At 43.1% G+C, this 20406-nt stretch overlaps 1 protein-coding gene across 3 annotated transcripts in view; it reads left to right on the forward strand.

Moving 5' to 3' along the window:
• Positions 1-20406, forward strand: part of LOC125018566 (inositol polyphosphate-5-phosphatase A) — a 138870-nt gene that overhangs the window by 31262 nt on the left and 87202 nt on the right. For all 3 annotated transcript variants that reach the window (XM_047602573.1, XM_047602574.1, XM_047602575.1), the window contains exon 2: positions 8255-8296. In XM_047602573.1, the coding sequence (XP_047458529.1) occupies positions 8255-8296 (42 nt within the window). The remainder of the gene's footprint in view (positions 1-8254; positions 8297-20406) is intronic.

Consider the following 20406-nt stretch of genomic DNA (forward strand, 5'->3'; position numbering starts at 1 on the left):
GGGCTGGAAAACAAACTCTCAGACGTGAAATGTCTCTCTCGCCTGTCCAGTGGCCCTGCTGTACGTTTTGGCGAGATCGCGTGGATTGATTACGAGGAAATTAACTCGTGTTTTAACGTATGTGCAGAGGCTGAGTGTGTCAGCTCAGTGTGGAACCGTCGAAGCTGTGAGAAACTTTCCTAGTATTCAAAGCTGCCACTGATCTATTCTCGCGATTTGCATTGCAAATGACGTGGTTATGATCTGAAAAATATAATCTATTGCTTCTTAACATGCCCCGATTGTGGTTTGTCTATGCAAAACGGGTGTGATTTACTGGACGTACTTGAAAACGTTGGTTTTTATGAAAGGCCGTTCGAAAGTTAAAGAGCGGAAGCCGGCCCACCCAATAAATTCTTAATACTAATTAATTATTTTTTAATAGGTTGGTCTCCTGTCTCTGCGCTGGGAACTTATGATCACGCTCTGGCAAAGATCTGCCACTCAAATGTGGTGATGGACAGAAAAGTAACAGCGACATTATCACATACGTAATGGAATTGAATTAGTTTGGCACGCAAAATGGTTTAGGAACAACTCGAAGAAGAAGAAGAAGAAGAACAGCACGAGGTGTCGACCTGGCCTCCAAATTCACTAGATCCCAAACTGATGAAGTATCTGTGAGATGATCCATCGTCCCCTCAACCCACAGGACCCGAAGACGCCCACTAATGACACCACAGAAGATCCATGTCAAGTTCTCTCTCAGGCACAAGGGCTACACAATATTAGAAGCTCTGTGTAACTGTTGCAAATCGCCTTTTATCAGTTGTTAAGATGAACCTTAAAAGGTTGATTTCAGTGCAGATCTGAGCCCCAGATGAAAGCATCCACCACGCGTCACCCCATGTATGTCACATGTTGAGGTGTCTCTTGAAGAACGATTGTCTCACATGTGGAAAAACGAGAGCCACATTAGAGCCACGCTGTTCTGTACCTTAGTCCTGTAAGTTGTACCTCAGACATAGAATTAATTTCTTTTCTTCTTTCTGTGGTAGACCTGCGCGTGTCTCGTGTGTAACCAAGCAACCGTTGCTTTTTTAAGACTCATCTCCACTCTTTTCCTCTTCAATTATGGAGGTTGCAAGCTGCAGCGCAAAGCATAGTATTTCTCTCATTCCCCCCGTGCCTGTCTGGTGCGTGGAGCTCGAAAACGAGAACCTTCCGAGAAGGATGACGCAGAGGGAACAGCCAGCGGAAGGCCGAAGGGTGGGCAAACTTAGAATTCAGCAGGATCTAATGAAAATAATAACACTGAAGGTGAAGTTTAGGGCCAAGAGAAAACATCTCGAGGGTCCGGCGGCGTATGAGGAGTAGGTGGGGATGGAGGAAACTCATGTGGTGGCCATGTGTTCCCAGCAGAACGCTGCGGGGGTCTTTAACGGGATCGGCCTTGACGTAATTTCCCCTAGCAGGCTGCCGAAATGCCGGGGAATGCTTCTGCAAAAGCCTCGGCCGCAAAATGCCTTTCACTGAGGGTCTGTGAGGGGAAGAGCAGAGCGTGAACTTCAGGTCACGTCCCTTGGGACTGCGAGGAGAACTGAAGGTTGTGACCTACTCTGTGCCAGTTGGGCTGTCGTCACGTCCAGGTATTTAGCTCACATGCCGATTACATTCTTGGTAATGAGTTGTAACGCTTTGTCTGGTGAGCGTCATGTAGTGCAGTCAAGTACAGGTTGTGTAACTTCTCAATGTGTACAAGTTTTGAGACATCACTTCCTGTGGTTAGAGATCACCACATGTAGAATTTAGTTTTCTGCAGAAAGGACTCTTAATTAGCCCCGTGCAAGCAGCCGGCTGCTGAAACCTAACTTTGTGATTCAGATTAGAGTCGGCCTGAAAGCGTGACCCGCGACAGTGTGGTCTAGTCATACAGATACTCGAGCTTTGCTTTAACTGCTTGTGAAACACGTGTTGCCCACCCCAAAAAAAAGATTTCATGATTAGCAGACAGTGTTGATTGTAATGGGACGATTTATACGATAAGACAGTCCAGATAAAAACTGAAGTACCTGCTTTGCTTGAAACGTTTATGAGTGTAAGATTTTTTTTATTTTTTTTTATTAATGCAAAATTACAACAACTTAAATATCCCATGTTATTCATGTCACCATCAATCAGCCACAACGTTGGGAGAATGAATAACATTGACCGTCTTGTGACAATTCAGTGTTCTGCTGGGAAACGTTTGGACCTGGCATTCATTCATTCATTCATTCATTCATTCATGTGGATGTTACTTAGACATGTAGCACCCACCTAGACCAGACCAGACACCCCCCCACCCCATAGGAATAACACATCGACAGCAGGAAACACACACAAAAATGCTTTAGAAACAACTAAAAAAAAAAAACCCGCTCTCCAAATTCACTAAATCCTAAACTGATGACTCTCTGTGGGATGATCCACCGTAGAGGCCCCCCCCCCCCTCCTCCCTTCGACCCACAGGACCCACAGATGCTCACTACAAACCTGACACCCACAGGACATCCTGCACGACACGAGGAACGTGATCATAATGTCATGCCTAATCGGTGTATAACTTGCAAACTTATAGCATGCAAATCTGGAGTGCTTTGCATGCTATTTGTGTTTGTCCAGTTCCAAGAATGAACATTTGCAAATGGCAAATATCTTGTCACAAGACCGTGTTACCGGCAGTCGGGACCGAGAGGAAGAGCCGCGACCTAGTTAAAAGAAGGGCTGATGGGGCTGGAGCTGTTAGCTTCTTTCACCTTCTGTCACCTCGAACTGTGAAGGAAGACGAAGGTATTTGTAGTCAAACTGAAAGTCACATTTCTGTCCAGGGTCGTCTTCTTCTTCTTCTGAGGTCTTTGATGCTCGTTCCTTTGTCACGGTTTGAGTGCAGCTCAGTGGACGGTGGGCAGGATTCACGATCCCATTCTTTACTGATAGTTTTGTCTAGTGTGAATGGTCTTCGGAGCTACCTTTCTTTGATGGCCGGGATGATGAATAGATTTCCGGTAAAACCCAGGCAAAGGCTCTTAGCGCCCCGCGCCGTCTGAAAAGTAGGCCATCGACGGAGAAACAGCGGCACGGGCAAAGACGAAGAAGAAGAGAGGTGGAGAGAATGTAGCTGGTGAAAGAGCAAGCAGAGAAAGAAGAGGTGTGTGTGGAGGGGAGTGCCTGAGGGGGGGGTATGGGTTTATTTTTACCTCTCTGCCCGTGTAGCCCCACTTTCTAATTAACTGCAAATTAACTTCTGATAAGCGAAGAGCCGAGGCTACGGATTTAGATTCGGCCCGTCCTCTCCCTTTTCCTCCTGCTGCTATTAGCCCACTTTCTCTTCAGGGCTCGGGCCTCCGAGGGGCCCCCACCGGACCCTCCTATGAGCCGCCCTGGCCAGGGCCGACATCACAACCGCCTCACATCTCCGCCGCACATCAGAAGCTGTGGAGGCTCAGCCTAAATCTCAGCGCTCTAAAAAAGCTTCGCATGGATTTCCCCCTTCTACCGATCTGCTCCTGCTGCTCATATAGGACACGTGATCACCGAATGAGATACTTTAAGACTTTGTTCGTAAAACTGCCAACACTACACTTGGTTTTATTATCTCATTACCATTGTCACCTCTGCCTCTTTTTTTATTTAAAATTTTTTATTTTAACGCAAAGAGATTCATTTAGCCGTTACATTCACCGCTCTCGCGCTCTCTCCGTGCGGCTGACTGTCTTCGTGATATGAGTGTGAACACAGGAAGCCTTTGAAATTGCAGCGAGAGCGTGGCTAACACTGGTCCTGGGAGAAACAACCAATGGAAAGAGCTAAAAATATCTGGATGATTCGTCAAGGGCTGCCACGTTACTGGATGGCGCTATCGCTGGCGATCCCACACTTCAGAGGATTAAAGATCTAAAGCAGAGACGTGTAAACTCGCGACCGCGTTCGGGGCCCTTTATTTTACAGCCCTCCCCGGGCGGTCAGGTGGCAGCGTTCTGGTGCTGAACCTTTCTGTTCCTCCGTGTGCCTGTCTCCGTCTCACTCTCCTTTTCTCTTCCTCCGTCCATGTGACTAATGACAAGGTCCGCTGCTTATGTCCTTATATAGACCTATGCTCTGTCTGATCTGGCTGAAGCTGGGACGATGGTGCACCACACACACACAAACGCACGCACACGCACACACGCGCACACACACTTACTTGCCAAGTTCTGAGACATTTAGGTGCCCTTGGAAATGTTTCCCTGACCCAGTTTATTTAAATTTTTTTCGTAATCTGCTCGTATGTGAGTGTTATATCTGTGGAAAACACAGGTGTACAGCTCAGATCCAGGGCATCACTTTAGAAATAAGTCCTTACTTGATGTTAAAAGGACATATGTGCACTCACTTGCCAGAGTACCAGTTAGCTTAGCTTAGCTTAAAGACTGGAAGAAAAGGCAAACAGCTGCTCGTGCACCTTTCAAATCTGCTAATTATTAATTAAAATATTTTTATTTTTTTTTACATCCAGACGACGGCCAGATTCTTGTCGCAGAGGAAAGTGTCTGGAAATCTGCTCCAGCTGGAGATGTTGTGTTTGGGTGAATGGGATAAACTGTAGTTAGGCAAGAAATATAAACCGTGCGTGATTCCTCTACAGCCACAAATTAACACTTTTACACAGTTGCACATGCAATAGCATTTAAAGTAATTGTTTTGTTCTTGGTACGTCGTTTTTCTTGGTATGTCATGAGGCCGTCTTGCAGGCATACCCGATACCTTGTGACTTCATGGCGTTGGTCTGTGATTTCAGTAGCGGCGGATGGTGACAGAGACTGAAAGATGGATAGTTTCAGTCGAATAGTGAAATACAAATTAAGTGAAAAGCAGAAATATCAATAGAGTGAAAGAGACGAGAGAAGAGAAGGAACAGGATGTCAGAAACCAAGCTAGCTAACTTGCTAACTCTCGCCTGCTTTACACGTTATTATTATTATCATGTTGAACCGTTACTAACAAAGATTACATTATGCTATTTAGTTTTGGCAAGTTGATGCTTAACATGAACAAAAGACGGCCTCCGCTTAGCGAAGCTGCTTTTGTAACCTTTCCCCTTGTTCAGTATGCGCACATGAGATTAGAGTAAACAACTCCGCGATATCAGTCAATCAGAAAACAACTCTCGATGCGGCCGAGAGATTTTCAGCGTGAAGAAAAGACCCTCATTCACGCAGTTATTGTCGCCACATCCTGGTAAGACAAACCGTTGCGATTACGGGTCGTTTCATGCGAAGAGATAACGGCGGATTAGAAGGAAAACCACGGTGGTTTGAGATCTGCGTCCACATCGAAAGAAAATAAATGATATTACCGTATGCGCGTTATTTTGCAAATATAGGAATTTCCATTTTGATAAAGTTACTTGAGGTTTTGTTGTGTGCTTTGTGCTGTTGGAGTCGTTCAAGGTTAGAGCGCTAACGCGTGTAATATATTAAGGCTTTATTAAAGATACCAACAGAGCCTGCAGATCCCTTGTGTGTTCTTATTATAGACCTGTCTTGTTCGGACAAACTTCCCAACGCGCACACACACACACACACACTCACACACTCATCAGACCTAGTTATCGACATAGGGAGATCTCTCCTTAAATGGTAGACTGCCAAGGGCCCTGTCTCTGTTTTCCACTGCACAAACCAAATGAAGTCCAGGTCTGGGAATAGCCTTTTAAAGTGGAAGGGGGAGCGAGCGAACGAACGAACAAACGAACGAATGACAGAGACGGGCAGAGTGAAAGAAACGGGAGTGTTGATGCCTTGGAGACTGAGATCTGTGACCCTGAGAGAAGAATACTGTAGCCGGAGCGAGGCGACAACCCGTCTGTAGATGCTACTTTACACAACACTAGGTCCATACAGTGCGTGCTAAATATCACACTCAAGCTGTGTTTAGATTTGTAGATCTTAATCATCGGAGCGCAGAAGGACGTGCTAGGATGGGATTTAATCGTCTTTTTTTGAATCTGCTCACTCGCAGGATGAGAAACGCTGAGATTTACAACGTATGAGACAAAAAGAAGCACAAAATAGAATAATATTCACTTTATAAAGCTTTTCTAACTGTAATATGTGTCCCCATGGCCTAAATCCATTTCCTTGATCCATTTCCAAATCTGAGGTTTTTCCCTTCTTGACATCATGTGGGGAAATAACCACTCCCACCACAAGTGGATACTGCCTATGCCCCGCCCCCTGGGTAGATGAGCCCGCCCTCTAAAATTACCAAGCGCCATTTTTTTCTCCTCGCAAACACACGCGGCAAAGGCACGAGCAAAGCACGGCCATTGCTCAGTTGTTGGTTGCGTCAACGAACAATTAACCTGACAGTTAGCGAAAGCTAGCGTTAGCTACGATGTCCTGCTGTAGCCGCAGAGTCTGAACTTCTTCTTCTGGGCCAGATTCTGGTTCAAACTGGCAGGTCGAACCACAGCGTCTCTACCAGCCAAAGTCATAAATCCACCGTAAACATTAGCGCATGGTAACGCCAGTGAAAGACGCATCCTCTCTCTGGGAGGGGCGTGGAGTGGGCGTGGTCAGACACAGCTCATTAACATTTAAAGGTACAGGCGCAGAAGTGCCCTGTTCTCAGTAGAGCTCACTAGAGCCACTTTTTGACTGGATGAAATTCAGAAACAAGGCTAAATTTTAGCTAATACACTTTGAAAACAATGACGTTGGACCTCTGACACGTACATGAAATTACATATAGATAACATAGATCTTTCATTCTTAAAAAAAAGCATCTCCGTCCAGCAGTTGATATAATCTAGGGGTGACATAGTGGTGCAGTGGTTAGCGCAGGGTGCTCCAGCTACCACATTTCAAAGAAATGCTTGTTAGGTTAACTGGTGACTCGCAGAGTGGTTTTTACACCTTGTGTGTTGTTTTGAAACGAGGAGCGTTTCCTTGCAACGTCAGTTCGCTGCGAACGTGAAAATCTCACCAAGTCCCGGAACAAATCAAATCTGAATTCTCTTACTCTAGCGAGAACACACGTCGGCCCAAGGGCCGATACGACCGGCTGTTTATTAATTTATGTCACCGTGCAGATTACCTGATGCACAATAGGGCGTTGCATGCCTCCAGAGAGCGTGTCCTCAGTCTGAGGTCTCGTCATTGCCTTCTCAGCATATGCATGCTTGACCAAACGCTGTTCACAGAAACACCACCACCCACACTCGCTGCTGATGCAATTGTTTTTTGACTTCCTGGAATCCAATTTTTCCTGCAAAGTTATGACCAATCACAAAACTTGCTTTGCGTTATTTGCCCTGAGACCACAAATTGAACCAAAATGAACAGTGAATATATTGTATAATAATAATATCACTACCTGAGTAACACACTGAATTGGCAGTATGTGTGCATGTTTGTCTGTTTGTGTGTTTCCTATACAATGTTACAATACTAATTTACTCCACCACTGGTCTGATAACAATCAGAAATATTTTTGAATGTTTCAAACAACGTTGTGCTTGCGTTGCTTTTCCTATTCCTCCTGAAAGCATCGCTCCCTCCCTCTCCTCCTCACCTGACTACAGATGTCAAACATATGGCTCTCGGACCAAAAGCGGCCCACCAGAAGGTCTAATCTGGCCCGCAGCATGAATTTGCAAAGTGGGAAAATTACATAGAAACACTTTGTTTTAACCCTAACTTGTCCACTGTTTTCATTAAAAAAGTGGATCCAAATTGCGCTTATTTTTATTAAGAAATGTAATTTTCTAACTTATACTTTACTTTATACGTTACTTATTATGCTGTTATGTTTCTGCTCCGGCCTGCTTGAGAACTGTGTTAAACTAAAATGAGTTTGACATCCCTGTTTCAGACCATGAGGATGTATAATTATTTAAAGAGGGTTGGTCAAAACCAAAGGAAACGACTGTCGACATTACGTGAACTACCCATTCTTTATGAGCGCTAGCTCAAAAAGTTAGATTGAAATTCAGCAGTTTTCTTTGCTGATAATATTTGCTTTATGTAATCGTTACATAAATTTGCCATGTTTGAACAGCTCATGTTGAACGAATGCTCTTTAATTGCTCTTGGCTGCTGCTGTTTGTCTACTTTATTATGGTAGTTCAAAGAAATTATATTATTTGATGTGTCATTTACTGTATAAATAGAAATGTTGGGGGAAACACTGAATTGTAGATCAAATAATCTAAATTATGTGACTAATAGTTTGTGTTTTTTTCTTTTTCCAGCCTGACAATCTACAGAAAACTTGGCTGAGGGAATTCTACCAGGTAAGCAACAACTCAATCCAAGTTTCTGGTTCAACAGGTTATAAATTAGTTAATCCGGGCTGTATTCACCCATGGGCTTTAGCTGTTTAATGGCTGCTGAACGCCGCCTAACTAAACCAGTTAAGCTCTAGTGTTTTGTACATGAGCGTACGAGGTTACAGCTTCATCCTGCAGTTCTTCTGCGTGTACAGTTGCGCTTAATTAACCAGTGAGCAACAGTGTGACGTCTTGATTGCGCTGATTGAAACCTTGTTTGTTAATGACATTACAAGTTGCATAAAACTTCTCAAAAGTTATAAAAAATTAAGATGCATTTTTTAAAAAACACACACAACGGTCACCTTGTGTGTTACTGTGTTGCACGTCAGCTTCAGCCTTTTGCAGGAGTTGTAATCTACTTATGTTTTCAACATCATCCCTTCCTCCTTCGGTGGTTTAGTCGTAGTCGGCGTGCAGCTGCTACGTGTTTCTGTAGCTTTAATTGTTATCATGAGACACGGACCACGATCCTTGAGGACAGTCAATGTGATTTTCCTTTAAGTCGAAGCTGCAGATCAAGTCGACTCGAGGCGTGCGCTACATGCACTACATGTGCTAAATGTGCTACATGTGCTTCATATGCTGCAGGGTTGTAACTTATAATTAGCATGCTCTTTGTTCACACCTTCATTTTTAATCCTTTACCAAACATCTTACAGACAAACGTCAGGTTAAACAACTTATTCACCTTCTTCTTACCGCAAATTACGTTGACTTTTTTTTTCTTTCTCATCTTTTCAAAAGGCACAAGCTCGAGCTCAGTCATGTTTTGTATCTTACCTTTTCATCTAGATAGGAACCCCTGACTAACCGCAACACTTTCCACTGGGTTAAGGGAAGTGAGGCAGCCAGAGCTCTAAACTGTTGTCAGAAAGTGCTGTTGAAAGTGACAGCCTGAGCGGTGAACAAGACCATTTTGCTGTTGCCAGAACTTTTTTTTTTTTGTTCTGTTTGTTTTTTTTCACAACTCTGCTGCATTTCGCAATAGTAAACAAGGAAATTCAGCATAAAAGGTGCAGATAAACTTGAGCATTTACTTAAATGTTTCTACTTTTCTGGTCAGATTTTACTTTTCAGATTCAGAATGCATTTTTTTTTTTATTCTTCTGCAGTCATGGCACCTTGTATACTGTTATTTCACGAAGGGGTGATTGTTAATACATGTAATACACATGTAAAAATAAGCTATGGTGCAAAATCCAATGCCTTTGCAATGTGTGTTGTCACTTGAAAGAAATCTGATTTGTGTATTATCTGTCAGCAAACGTTAACAAGGCTGACATTTCTAGTCAGTGATGAGTGAATCTGCATATTCATTACCCTGTAGGAGAAGAAAGAACAAAACAACACTAGTCAGGCAACTCTAACTAGTGCTACTTCAAAATTGAGTGTGCTGAAGCTAGTAATGACTCAGCATGATCTGAAAGTAATGTATTTTGGGGAATTAGGGCTAACATTAGCAAAGTAGGCAGAATACTGTCTGCTTTTGCATGCAACCACGTAACTAGAGAGCTCCACACTGTGCTGCTAGTCTTCCCTAGTGGCCACGTGTGGTATTACAAGTTGAAATTTGTAAAGAGACATAAAAAGAGACATAAAACTGCTCACAGGATTCCACCAGCTGCAGATAAGGTTGAATACATTTTCATGTTGTGAATCTTTATCTATTTAAATGCTGATGCAGTCATGCAGTGTGCTAAACGGTGCAAAAATAAAAGATGGCATAAAAAGAAAGCATAAAAGATGCTAGAAATGCCCCTATGCCTATTTTTCTGCCTCCTGTGTGAAAATTACATATAATAATAAATGTGTTATAGCTTATTATATGAAAGGGCTTTACGAATAATTATAGTCACCTGTGACATAAACACCAGTGAAACTGCCACAAAAGTGTCAGAATAAACATATGTTACTGTGTCAGAGAAAGTTCAACTGGAACAAAGTTAAAAAAATATATAAATTTCTGTTCTCACCTAAAAAAAACATTTTTTTTTTTTAGTAAAAACCACTTCTGATATGTGGGTTAGTAGCCCAGTTCAAAATCTGGTGACTAACTGTGCAAAAGTATATGGTAAAAAAGATGATCTGAACAATTTTAGAGATGTTGTGGCCTATTTATGGCCACACGGAATAACAAATTATGCCTTTTTGTCACATTCTCGCACCATATGTGCTATTTGACCTTTCACAGATACCAGTCTGAAAAACTAGTTTAGTTTCACTGATATATCACTTAACACAAATACAACAGTTTTGACTCATTCACCCAGACCGCGTGTAAAAGGAAATAAAACTTTTAATCATAAAACAGCAAAGGTACTTTATGATTTTGTGAGTGTTATTTTCGCGACTCTTTGGCTTCTAGCTCTCTGAGTTTTTATCACACAGTGAAGATACAGACATCGTTTTAATCAGCAAGATATCTGCTTTCATATTTCGTGTGGCTCAATTGTGAAAATCTTGAAGTGTTGAGGTTAGTAGAAGCACTGGAATGTGCGCTGTATTTGTGTTTTTATCACATTCCCATACAATTGCCTGGGGTTTTATTATTTTATTTAGGTGGCAACGCCTGATAGAGGCTTTCAGATGAGTTTCTCCCCGTCATTTTGACATCTCTGGTCAAAGTATGTTTCTGAAATCTAATGCGATGCAATAGGCCTCAAATATTCATATAAATTGAACCTAGATGCCTGCTTGTTTCTCCAAGTGGCTCCTCTTTTTCATAATAGAAAAATCTCCACAATATCTCAAACATTCTGTCACTTCAGAAACATAAGTCCACAAATTGGCACAAACCAGTGAAGGTCGACGCGTCATGACAGACTAGAAGAAGAATCACTTGTTTTCTGAGAAACAGTGAATACAATTAGCCAGTCCTCATATTTATCAGGAAGGATGTAATCCAGAACTGAGCAGTCCCTTCAGCGCCACTCAGCACAACAGTCGGGCGTAATAGCCCACTATTGATTTGTGTGTCATTGATAGCGGCGTGTTGGTGCCAGCCCAGCTGCATTAGAGCCATGAATATCTGTAGTCTGATGATGTACTGCCACAATCTCCACTATCCTGCAAGCGATGCCAAACGAGAGGCGGCTCCGGCCTTGTCACCACCTTTACAACACAAACGCACACACAACTCACTGCCCTGATCTGTGATCCGAAGAAGGTTTCTCTTTGTCGTTGGAAATGATGTGAGTGTTACTCAGTGACTTTCTCATTCAGAAGTGACACGACGTGGAGCAATTTTCCCATTTTATTTGCAAAACAGAGCTAGGGAGGAATACACATCAATCAAGCAAAACATTATGACCACCTTTCTAGTGTGGTGTAGGTCTTAAAACACACATGTGAGTCATCAGAGAATGGACATGGGCCTTCTGAGGGTGTCTGGTAGCTGGATGTTGTTAGTGGGGGTCATCTCACAGATAATAGGTCAGTTTGGGATATAGTGAATTTGGAGGCCAGGTCAACACCTTGTGCAGTTGTTCCTGAAGTTTTTGTGTCTGGTCTGGTCTACTTTCCCAGCAGAACATGACTTTACTAGTTTATGAACTCAATGGAAAATGGTCTTTATTCTAGGACATTTCACCGTTTCAGCAGCAATTTACAGGCACTCATCACTATACTTACTATATATAACTGGAAAAACACAATCTGCTATACACACGTTATTTACAGAGTTATAAATAAATAATGTACAGAGTGTTGAACAGAGTTGAACAGGCCTGTAGCTTGAGGCAGGAAAGTTTTTTATGAAGTAAAACAGAATTTTAGTTTCAGGTGCTCCTAACATGAATACACAAGCCCCTTCACAGAGAAGAGAAATGAACCAACACTAATTTGTAGGAAACTTGCTACGTAATAAGTGAAACTAGGCTGTGTGTAGTTGGCATTTATTGCTTGTATTTACACACATATTAAGAGTAAAACACGACTGAACTTCTCCTTTAGTTTGTTTTCTCTTTGCTTCTGGTTCCACTTTGTTTGTGTGGACAGGTCAACCGTGGTTGGGAGTATTTGGTAATAGTAGTTAGCTCAAACCAGAAAGTAAACTCGAGTCACTAAACACCTCAAACACTGACGATGTTAAAAGCACACAGTCTTGTTTGCCATTCCCTGGAAGCACCGGTCCATTGCCCATGGCGGAAAATATTCCAGACTCTCCCTAAATGCACACACGCTCACCTGACTGTCATTCAAACAGGCGTCCCGTCGGCCATATATCCAGACGCTTCCGCTAAAACGTTACATTTCTGGTATATAAGTAAGTTGTCTAAAAGTTGCACTAGCAATCTGCAGCGTGCATTATAAACCATTTCATATAAACAGAATGCATATTAGATGGAAAGTGATGCAGAACTAATAACGAAGAAAAAAAATATTTACATCTATGATTAGATTTCCCGGTAATTTCCAGACCACTGAGCTCCATTAAGTCACATTACAGTAAAATCAACAGCAATTGTGTTGCACAGAGCAACATAATGTGAGTCCTCCAGCGGAAGTGGGATTTAACTGATGTTTTGTGCATTTGCAACATTTTCTTTCTGCATGATACAGCCGATGAGTGATAATTGATGAGTCCTGATCCACTATTTCAAAACTTAGCACAGTATCTATGTACACTGAAGAGGAACTTAGGCAACTTAAGAATCATTTTCATTTAATAATTAATAATTTAAAACAACAACAACAAAAAACACCAAAGTCTCAGTGTAGTTTTTCATTTTAAAGCACATATATACTGATCAGGCATAACATTATGACCACTGACAGTAGTAAAGTAATAATATTGATCATCCTGTGACAATATAATGTTCTGCTGGGAAATGTTAGGACCAGGTCCCCAGCAGGATGCAGACTGAGAGAGACGAACACACAAAACACTCTAGAATCATCTAAAAAAAATATAATATAATAATCTATATTGGTGGTCATAATGTTATGCCCGATCGTTGTATATTTACATAGAAATATTCTCAAAGATGGTCTTGACTGACATCTGACTACCAGATCAGGTTCAGGTCCATCCATCCACCCAGCTTCCTACTACCCTAACCACCCACCCCCTCGTCATTGATAACCGTTATCAGAACTAAAATCCCATATTCTGTACTTTCATGCACATCAACCTTCACTGATATACAGTTGATTTGAGCTGTCAAGGTGGAGTTGTACCAAACCAACATCAAAGGAACTACCAGCTGTTAAAGGCCGTCTGTGACGTCACCTCGTGTGTCTGCACTGGAACACACCGCAAAGACTAGGGCCAGGTGGCACCTCCGGTCTGCACCTGCTAGCAAGAGCTACAAGCTACTCTAGTGAGCTAATCATTTAGCCCTTAGTAGCACCAGCCAACTGAGTGCTGGTTTGATGCACAGACTATATAAATATCGAGGTGGGACTGCTCCTCAAAAATTAAGCCAAAGCAAGTACAGCTCCCCCTGGTGGCTGGCTGCAGTATAGGTCATAAGCTCCACCACCTCCTTATTAGTGGAAAACCCCAAAAATACACTCAAATATATTTTTCTCAACTATGGTTTCTATCCTTTTAGGTAGTTGATATAATGCTGATGCATGTTCAAGTGTCGATTATTTAGATATGTTTTTTTTTTAGTTGTTATTTCGACATAATGGCAACCACCAGTTGTTATGGCAACTGTTCGGTGAAGCAGTCCCGTGGGGCCGTGAGCGTTGCAAAAAAATATTTTTTTAAAAACGAGTACAGTGTATAATCCAACATGTCCTTGTAACTGGTGGAGATTGAACGTAGGGTAGTATTAATTAAACGAAAATGCATGTAAGTCTGGAGGAAGTGAGGTCATCAATATCGTGTCAGAAGATGGCGTCGCCCATATTCCTGGGAAAATAGCACCTGTTTACCCAATGGAAGAAAGTGACCAGACATTGTCCATATTCATACAGTCTATGGTTTGCTGAGGAAACTAGCAAGCTTAGCCAAAAAGTGGCTGTTATTTAGCCACGCTCGCTAATGCTAACATGTGATTCATGCTCTTACACTTCATTCACGTACAGAAGAAGATGCCTTTCTATCATTAGAGATTAGAGAGCGGCCGCTTTATGGCCACACAGGGCAAACTCTGAGCAGCTCCTAGTCCTGGAGTCTTTACCAGTGAATTTTGAACTGTGTTATGAAATCATAAGTGCGGTAATAAAAATTACATCATTTGCCTCCCAGCTGAGTTCTTGTTTGTTTCTTGTAACGTCATAAAAAGAAATACCGTCTGCAGGTACTCGACCGACTTAAGCTGCCAGAAATCATAATCACAGAGTAGTGAAAGTTTAGCATAAAGTAATCAGATATAGCTCTACATATGTTACAGTCTCCTTCTCCCCGTGCCTGTTTCTTATAGCGTTCTGTTTGTTGTCGTAACTTCCCCAACAATGAGAGGAATGAAGCTCTTCTGGCTGTATGGTTTGGATTTCATTTTTTATAGCCTCTCTGAAACTAAATTCTCAAGGTCTAATGCAGCTTCCAACCAACAGCAACACTTTAGAGATTGATCTGAATAATATCATTAAAAATAGCTGCAGATTTGTTCGTCCCTGCAGTTTATAAAGAAGCAACAAACTCATCTGAATCTTTCATTGCTGGACAATTAAAACCGATTTTTATTCTTTTTTTTCGTGCTTCATTGACCAGATTTAACCGACTTTTTGTGTCAAATCTTCAAACCTGCTTTGTCAACTTTTTCGCTCTTCCTCGTGTTTGTTACGGTCGCCGGCATGCCAAAACATGTGTCGTCTGCCGGGTGGTTCCAGCTTACACTTCTTGCTTAACACTCACGTTATTGGCTGTCATGAGCATAGAGTATTGTGTGTGTGTGTGTGTGTGTGTGTGTGTGTGTGTGTGTAGAAAAGCATGTCCTGGTTACGGTTGTGGAGGAATTCTGTTTGCACTGTGTAGCAGAATTGTGTATTTTAGAGGAAGGTATCACGTCTCCAGTGTGTGTGTGTGTGTGTGTGTGTGTGTGGGGGGGGGGGGGTTTGCATGCATGTTGGGAGAGAGAGGTGTGCCCCTGTGTGAACCAGCCAGGCCTGTAGCCTCATGCCAGCTCTGCACCGCTGCATGCTGACGTCATGGAAAGAAGCATCAGACTCTGAACTCTGCGCGGCTGGGAACAACCAGCAGCAGCGGCGGCGGCTAGAGTTAACTACAATCAGCCACGCCGCACCACCCTCCCCCCCGGTGATCCCTCTGCACACACACACACAGCACGCTCACGGCGTCTGCTGATCCGCCGGTGGTTCCCGCCGGTGGGTCGTGAACCCCCCTTTCTACGGATGCGATAAAAAAAAAAAAGCACGTCGTATGTAGCTGACTTGGAAGGAATCCAAAGGCTGTTTCACACAGGAAAACGTTGGTCTCACTCCCTGTAAATAGAATCAAACGCTCCATCATCAATCACAAACTGTACGCCGGCTTTTTTTTTTTATTTTTGGGTCAGGAAACGAAGCGAAAGGACACTGGAAACCAGTTTTTGCGATTTCGCTCTGGAAACGCTGTTGTATATCTGCTCCCAGGCGACTCTGCGCCTCACGCAGTCAGACGCTGAGCGATTAACAAGCTCCTAATGATAAAGGCGTCTTTATTTCTGCAGTGCTTGACTCGTACGTCGCTCACTTTGTTTCCTGCCTGGACGTTTTTTCAGAAGATCTGAACCCGTTTTAGGAGAAATAAATAGAAACATATCATGCATCTCTCACACTTATATTTTCACTGCGTGATCCTTTAAATCAGGGGGGTCAGGGGCCACGTTCAGCCTCAGTTTGACATCAAGTAAATCTTCTGGAGTCCAGAGTATAATTGGCCGTTTTTAGCTACTTCTAGTTTTACCTGAATGTTTCATCTTAAAAACTGTTCAGCTCGTTGCCTTGTTTTCAGCACAGACTTTACAAACTGTCTAAACACACTGGACCTAACACCACACTGAAACCATAAAACCTAAACCAAACCAACCAAAAAATCTAAATAAGATTTTGAACAGTTTTTAGAACTTGCAAGTCTAACGTGTAAAGTTTACCACTGTTTACATTAAAATGCAGGAAATGCATCAGACTATTTACAACCATTTACAAAATTATGAGGTGTCATAATTAGCAAGTAAAGTCTAAACATTTTAACACAGTCTCACATTTTAAAACTCTCTTCTCTCTATGCATTTTTCCACCATGTTTTGTTTTATTTATTTATTTTTTTCCATTCTTTGGCTTATGAGAATTTGAAGCTGGCTAGTGATCTCCGCTAGCTAGCGTTTCACCAAACATGACGACATTATTCAGGCAGAAGTGTGGCTTATATTATTTATAGTAACTAGTTTTACTCGGCCTGTCAACACAAATTGAAAGCTGGTTTGTAGTTTAAAGTTAGCGCTTCCTGTGAAAGTTGAAACAGAGACTTGGTGACGCTGCGTCTTGCTGCTACGTCGTCTCAAATTGGTCATGTGATTCTGACGGCGCGTCCATCGTCTCCAGAGGCTTCGTAGCCTGTAGTAATTTACACATAACTTCAGATTATTCCCTTTGTTTTAGTGCAAAGAAGTTCAAGCACATTATGGACTGTGGACTGTGTAAAAGAGAAATATGATAAGATAAAGAATAGAACAGAATAAATAATATGCAAGTATTAGTCTGTATAAGACGTTTGCATTTAATGAACTGTGCTTTCGCAAAACATTTTACGAACAAATTGAAATTTCTTGAGAAAATAAATCGAGTTCTGGCACATTACTGCTTAATTCTGCTGCTACTGCAACTTCTACTAAAACTGTGCGACATCTACTGGACAAATTAGCATTTCTTTCATTGAAAAGTTGCAGTTAAAGTTTGCACATTCGTCGTGGTCCACCAGAGAGTCACTGTTTCTACCATTTCCAATTCTGACTAAAACTGTGCTACACCTAGTGGACAAACATGGAATAGCAGCTGATTTTATTAAAACGTATGTTTGTCCCTCCCGTCTTTAAGTGCTCAATAAAAGACGCTGTAGTGGTTGTTAGAAAGCTGCTGCTTAAGATGTGAATGCACTTAATGCATCTTATCACACAGTATGTCACTGATGTCGTATCTCGTTTCCTGCAGCTACGCGTCTCAGCGAACCGCCCCAGCTTATCACGCCAGCAGCTTGAGGAAATTCCTTGAGCAAATAAAATGATTTTTTTTTTTTCCACACACCTTGTGTTGTGTTTGCACTAGCTACTGCAAAAGCTCCCAGGACGGCCTGCTCTCCCTCCTCTCTCGTGAACTCCTGCGAGCTGGTACCAACAAACTGACGCGTCAAATTCAACGGCAGATTTTTGCTGCAGATGTTTTGCTAAGAGAGAAGTTGGAGTGGAATGTGGGCCACTTACAGGAATCCATGTACATGTAAAAGGCTTTAAAGATGCGTTTTACCATCTGGCAGCTGACGCTTACTCATATATGTAAAGGTCAACAGAAGAAATTGAAACTACGTTTGTCAGATTGTTCTGTAAGTAACCTTTGGGAACGTCAGGCACTGCAGATTACAGGAAACACACTGCAAAGAAAACACAATCGGACCACATCTTCAAATGCTTTGCTTTCATTTTCTTATCTGAATCGAATCGAATCCTCCGCCGTCGCTCTCGGGGCCCGTGTCAGGATTTCCCGCACATTTACACGTAAGCAAAGCAGGGTCATTTGCCTCATCCCTCTCCCCACCGATGTGTGCAATAGACTGAGGTAAATGGGAATCTGCTGCTGCTGCTGCTGCTGCTGCACTAACATAAACAGCGCTTTGCATCACTCTGCGCTGAGTTGAATAATCCCTCGGCCGATTTGCATTGGAAAGTTCCCTGCGCCGTCACAGGCTGCTGATTGTGTCAGGTCCTCGCGTCCAGCCAGTTGTGATCTATAAATCACAGTACGCACACACACACACAGTTTATTGATTTGAAATGTAGTTTGAATAGCGATGTGTAATTCTGTTACGTCTGTGTAACCTGCCGTTCAAAGGTCAGACCTGTAACTAATGTTAGGTTCCCTCTCATCTGCAGCATCACAGCACCATAGAAATCAGGAGGATAAATAATAAATCTAAGAGGATCAATGAACTAAATGAACTGAGCACGTATGCGCTGGATGAACTGGCCTCTAGATTTAATAACCATCAATCAGCCACAACATTATGACCATGTGATTGGATATGATGGAAGAAGTAAATAACATTTAAACCATCTTGTGACAATTCAGTTTTCTGCTGGGGAACTTTTGGACCTGGTATTAATTCATTCATGTAGATGTTACTTAGACATGTAGCATCCACCTAGACCAGACCAGACCCCCCCCCACCCCGTAGAAATGACACTCCCTGAAGGCAGCACTCGTCTCAAATAAAGATTTGAGGCACAAATAAAATATTTGTTTATTTATGGCGCAGTCTGAATGTTGCAGCCGTCCGTCTCTGGTCTCTGGTCTCTGGTCTCTGGTCTCTGGTCTCTGGCCCAAACAAACATCAGCGTCGTGGAGTGAAAACCTCAGTATTTAGTAGTAGTATTTTTATTCAGCCACAGTACAATAGATACAGATAGTCGGTATAAACATGTAAACTACCGCGGCTAAACAGGCTCAGGCAGAAACAGAGAACGCTTATAAATACCTGACCTACACTTTAAACTATGTAAGTAACTAAATAAATAAATAAATCATTCACATTTGACTCCAGTTACACAATTCGTTTTGCTCTTTGTACAGCAAAATGTAATCATACATTAAAAAGAATGGGGGTGACGTTGATTTTGTTCTAAGCATTATTTGCATCATGTCAGAATAAATCACTCAGTTTCATAACACGAGAATTTAGAAACAATGAATCGACTTAGCCCCCGAAATCACAGCATAAAAGCTCCTTTATTCCTTAAGTGACATTTCATCTGCTCTCACCACCACAAGTCTGGAAGCATTTAAGCTCCTTTGACATCTGCTGCTTTCAGGCGTCTCTCAGCTTAGACGCAAACGTCTGCACAAAGGTTTTCTAGTTACTTTTCATCACCTGCTCTTTAGCTGAAGCCATCATTAAGGATTTAAATGTGACGCTTCTTTTAATAGTTTGACTTAACGTTTCAAGTTTGAGATCTTTAATACATCAGTGGAAAGATGAAGAGGCGTCCCGTGCGGTTTGACTCCATCGCAGGGATCCTCCGTGCTCTCGCGTGTCATGGCCGGCGCTTCTCGACAGAGGCTGTCGCCGCCCGAGTCGCGTTTACAGAGAGACCTCTGCTGTTGTTGTGCGTCGTTAAAATCATTTCACGGAGATGTGACATCTGTCAATATGTCGCCGCCTGCGTGTCGGCCGTTGAGGGTTTGTTCTCCGCCGCCGTAAAGCAAATCTCAAACATTGTGGTGATTGCCGCCTGCATCCTTGTCCTGTTTACCGGCTCGGACCTGAATTTACGGCCTGGAAAGACAAACAGAACGAGGCCGACGGACTCGTTAGCCGCACAGCTCCTTCAGAGTGTGACCTTTTCCCCCGTCGCGAGTTGATAGGTGCACTAATCTTTCCGGGGGTCTGAGCTGCTCCTCGGTGGGGGGGGGGGGGGGTCACCGAGCTAAGTGACAAGCCATAGGTTGATGGAAAATCCATATTGTTACTGCCATACATTACTTTTATTTGATTGGGGCCTGCGGTAATGCAGTGATGCGGCGTAATGCACCGAGGCCGGGGTGCTGGAGGAGTTAGCGGGGACCCGTTTGGATCCTAGCCCCCCCCCGCTGCCCTATACCACCTGACACTGATGTACAGCCGTCTACGGGCGCTGTGAGTGCTGCTGAGCGCTGTAAATCACTCCCCGCCATCGATCGAGCGTTAGAAGTCAGCCACTCCGAGCACCCCTGACAGGGCCGCTCGCAAACACCTCGGACTCCTCGAGGGACGACCGGGCGCGGAGGTCACGTGAGCGAAGGGCGAGCCAGCGCGCGGGAAGCGCACGTCGCCTCCTTCTGTTTGTATTAATTACTTTCCGCTCGGTTTGCTGGAGCCCTGCCCGCGCTTGAACGGGGCCGACGTGTTCCTGGAAGAGCGTCGGCGTTAC

Source organism: Mugil cephalus, chromosome 13, assembly GCF_022458985.1.
Source record: "Mugil cephalus isolate CIBA_MC_2020 chromosome 13, CIBA_Mcephalus_1.1, whole genome shotgun sequence".
Taxonomy (NCBI): domain Eukaryota; kingdom Metazoa; phylum Chordata; class Actinopteri; order Mugiliformes; family Mugilidae; genus Mugil; species Mugil cephalus.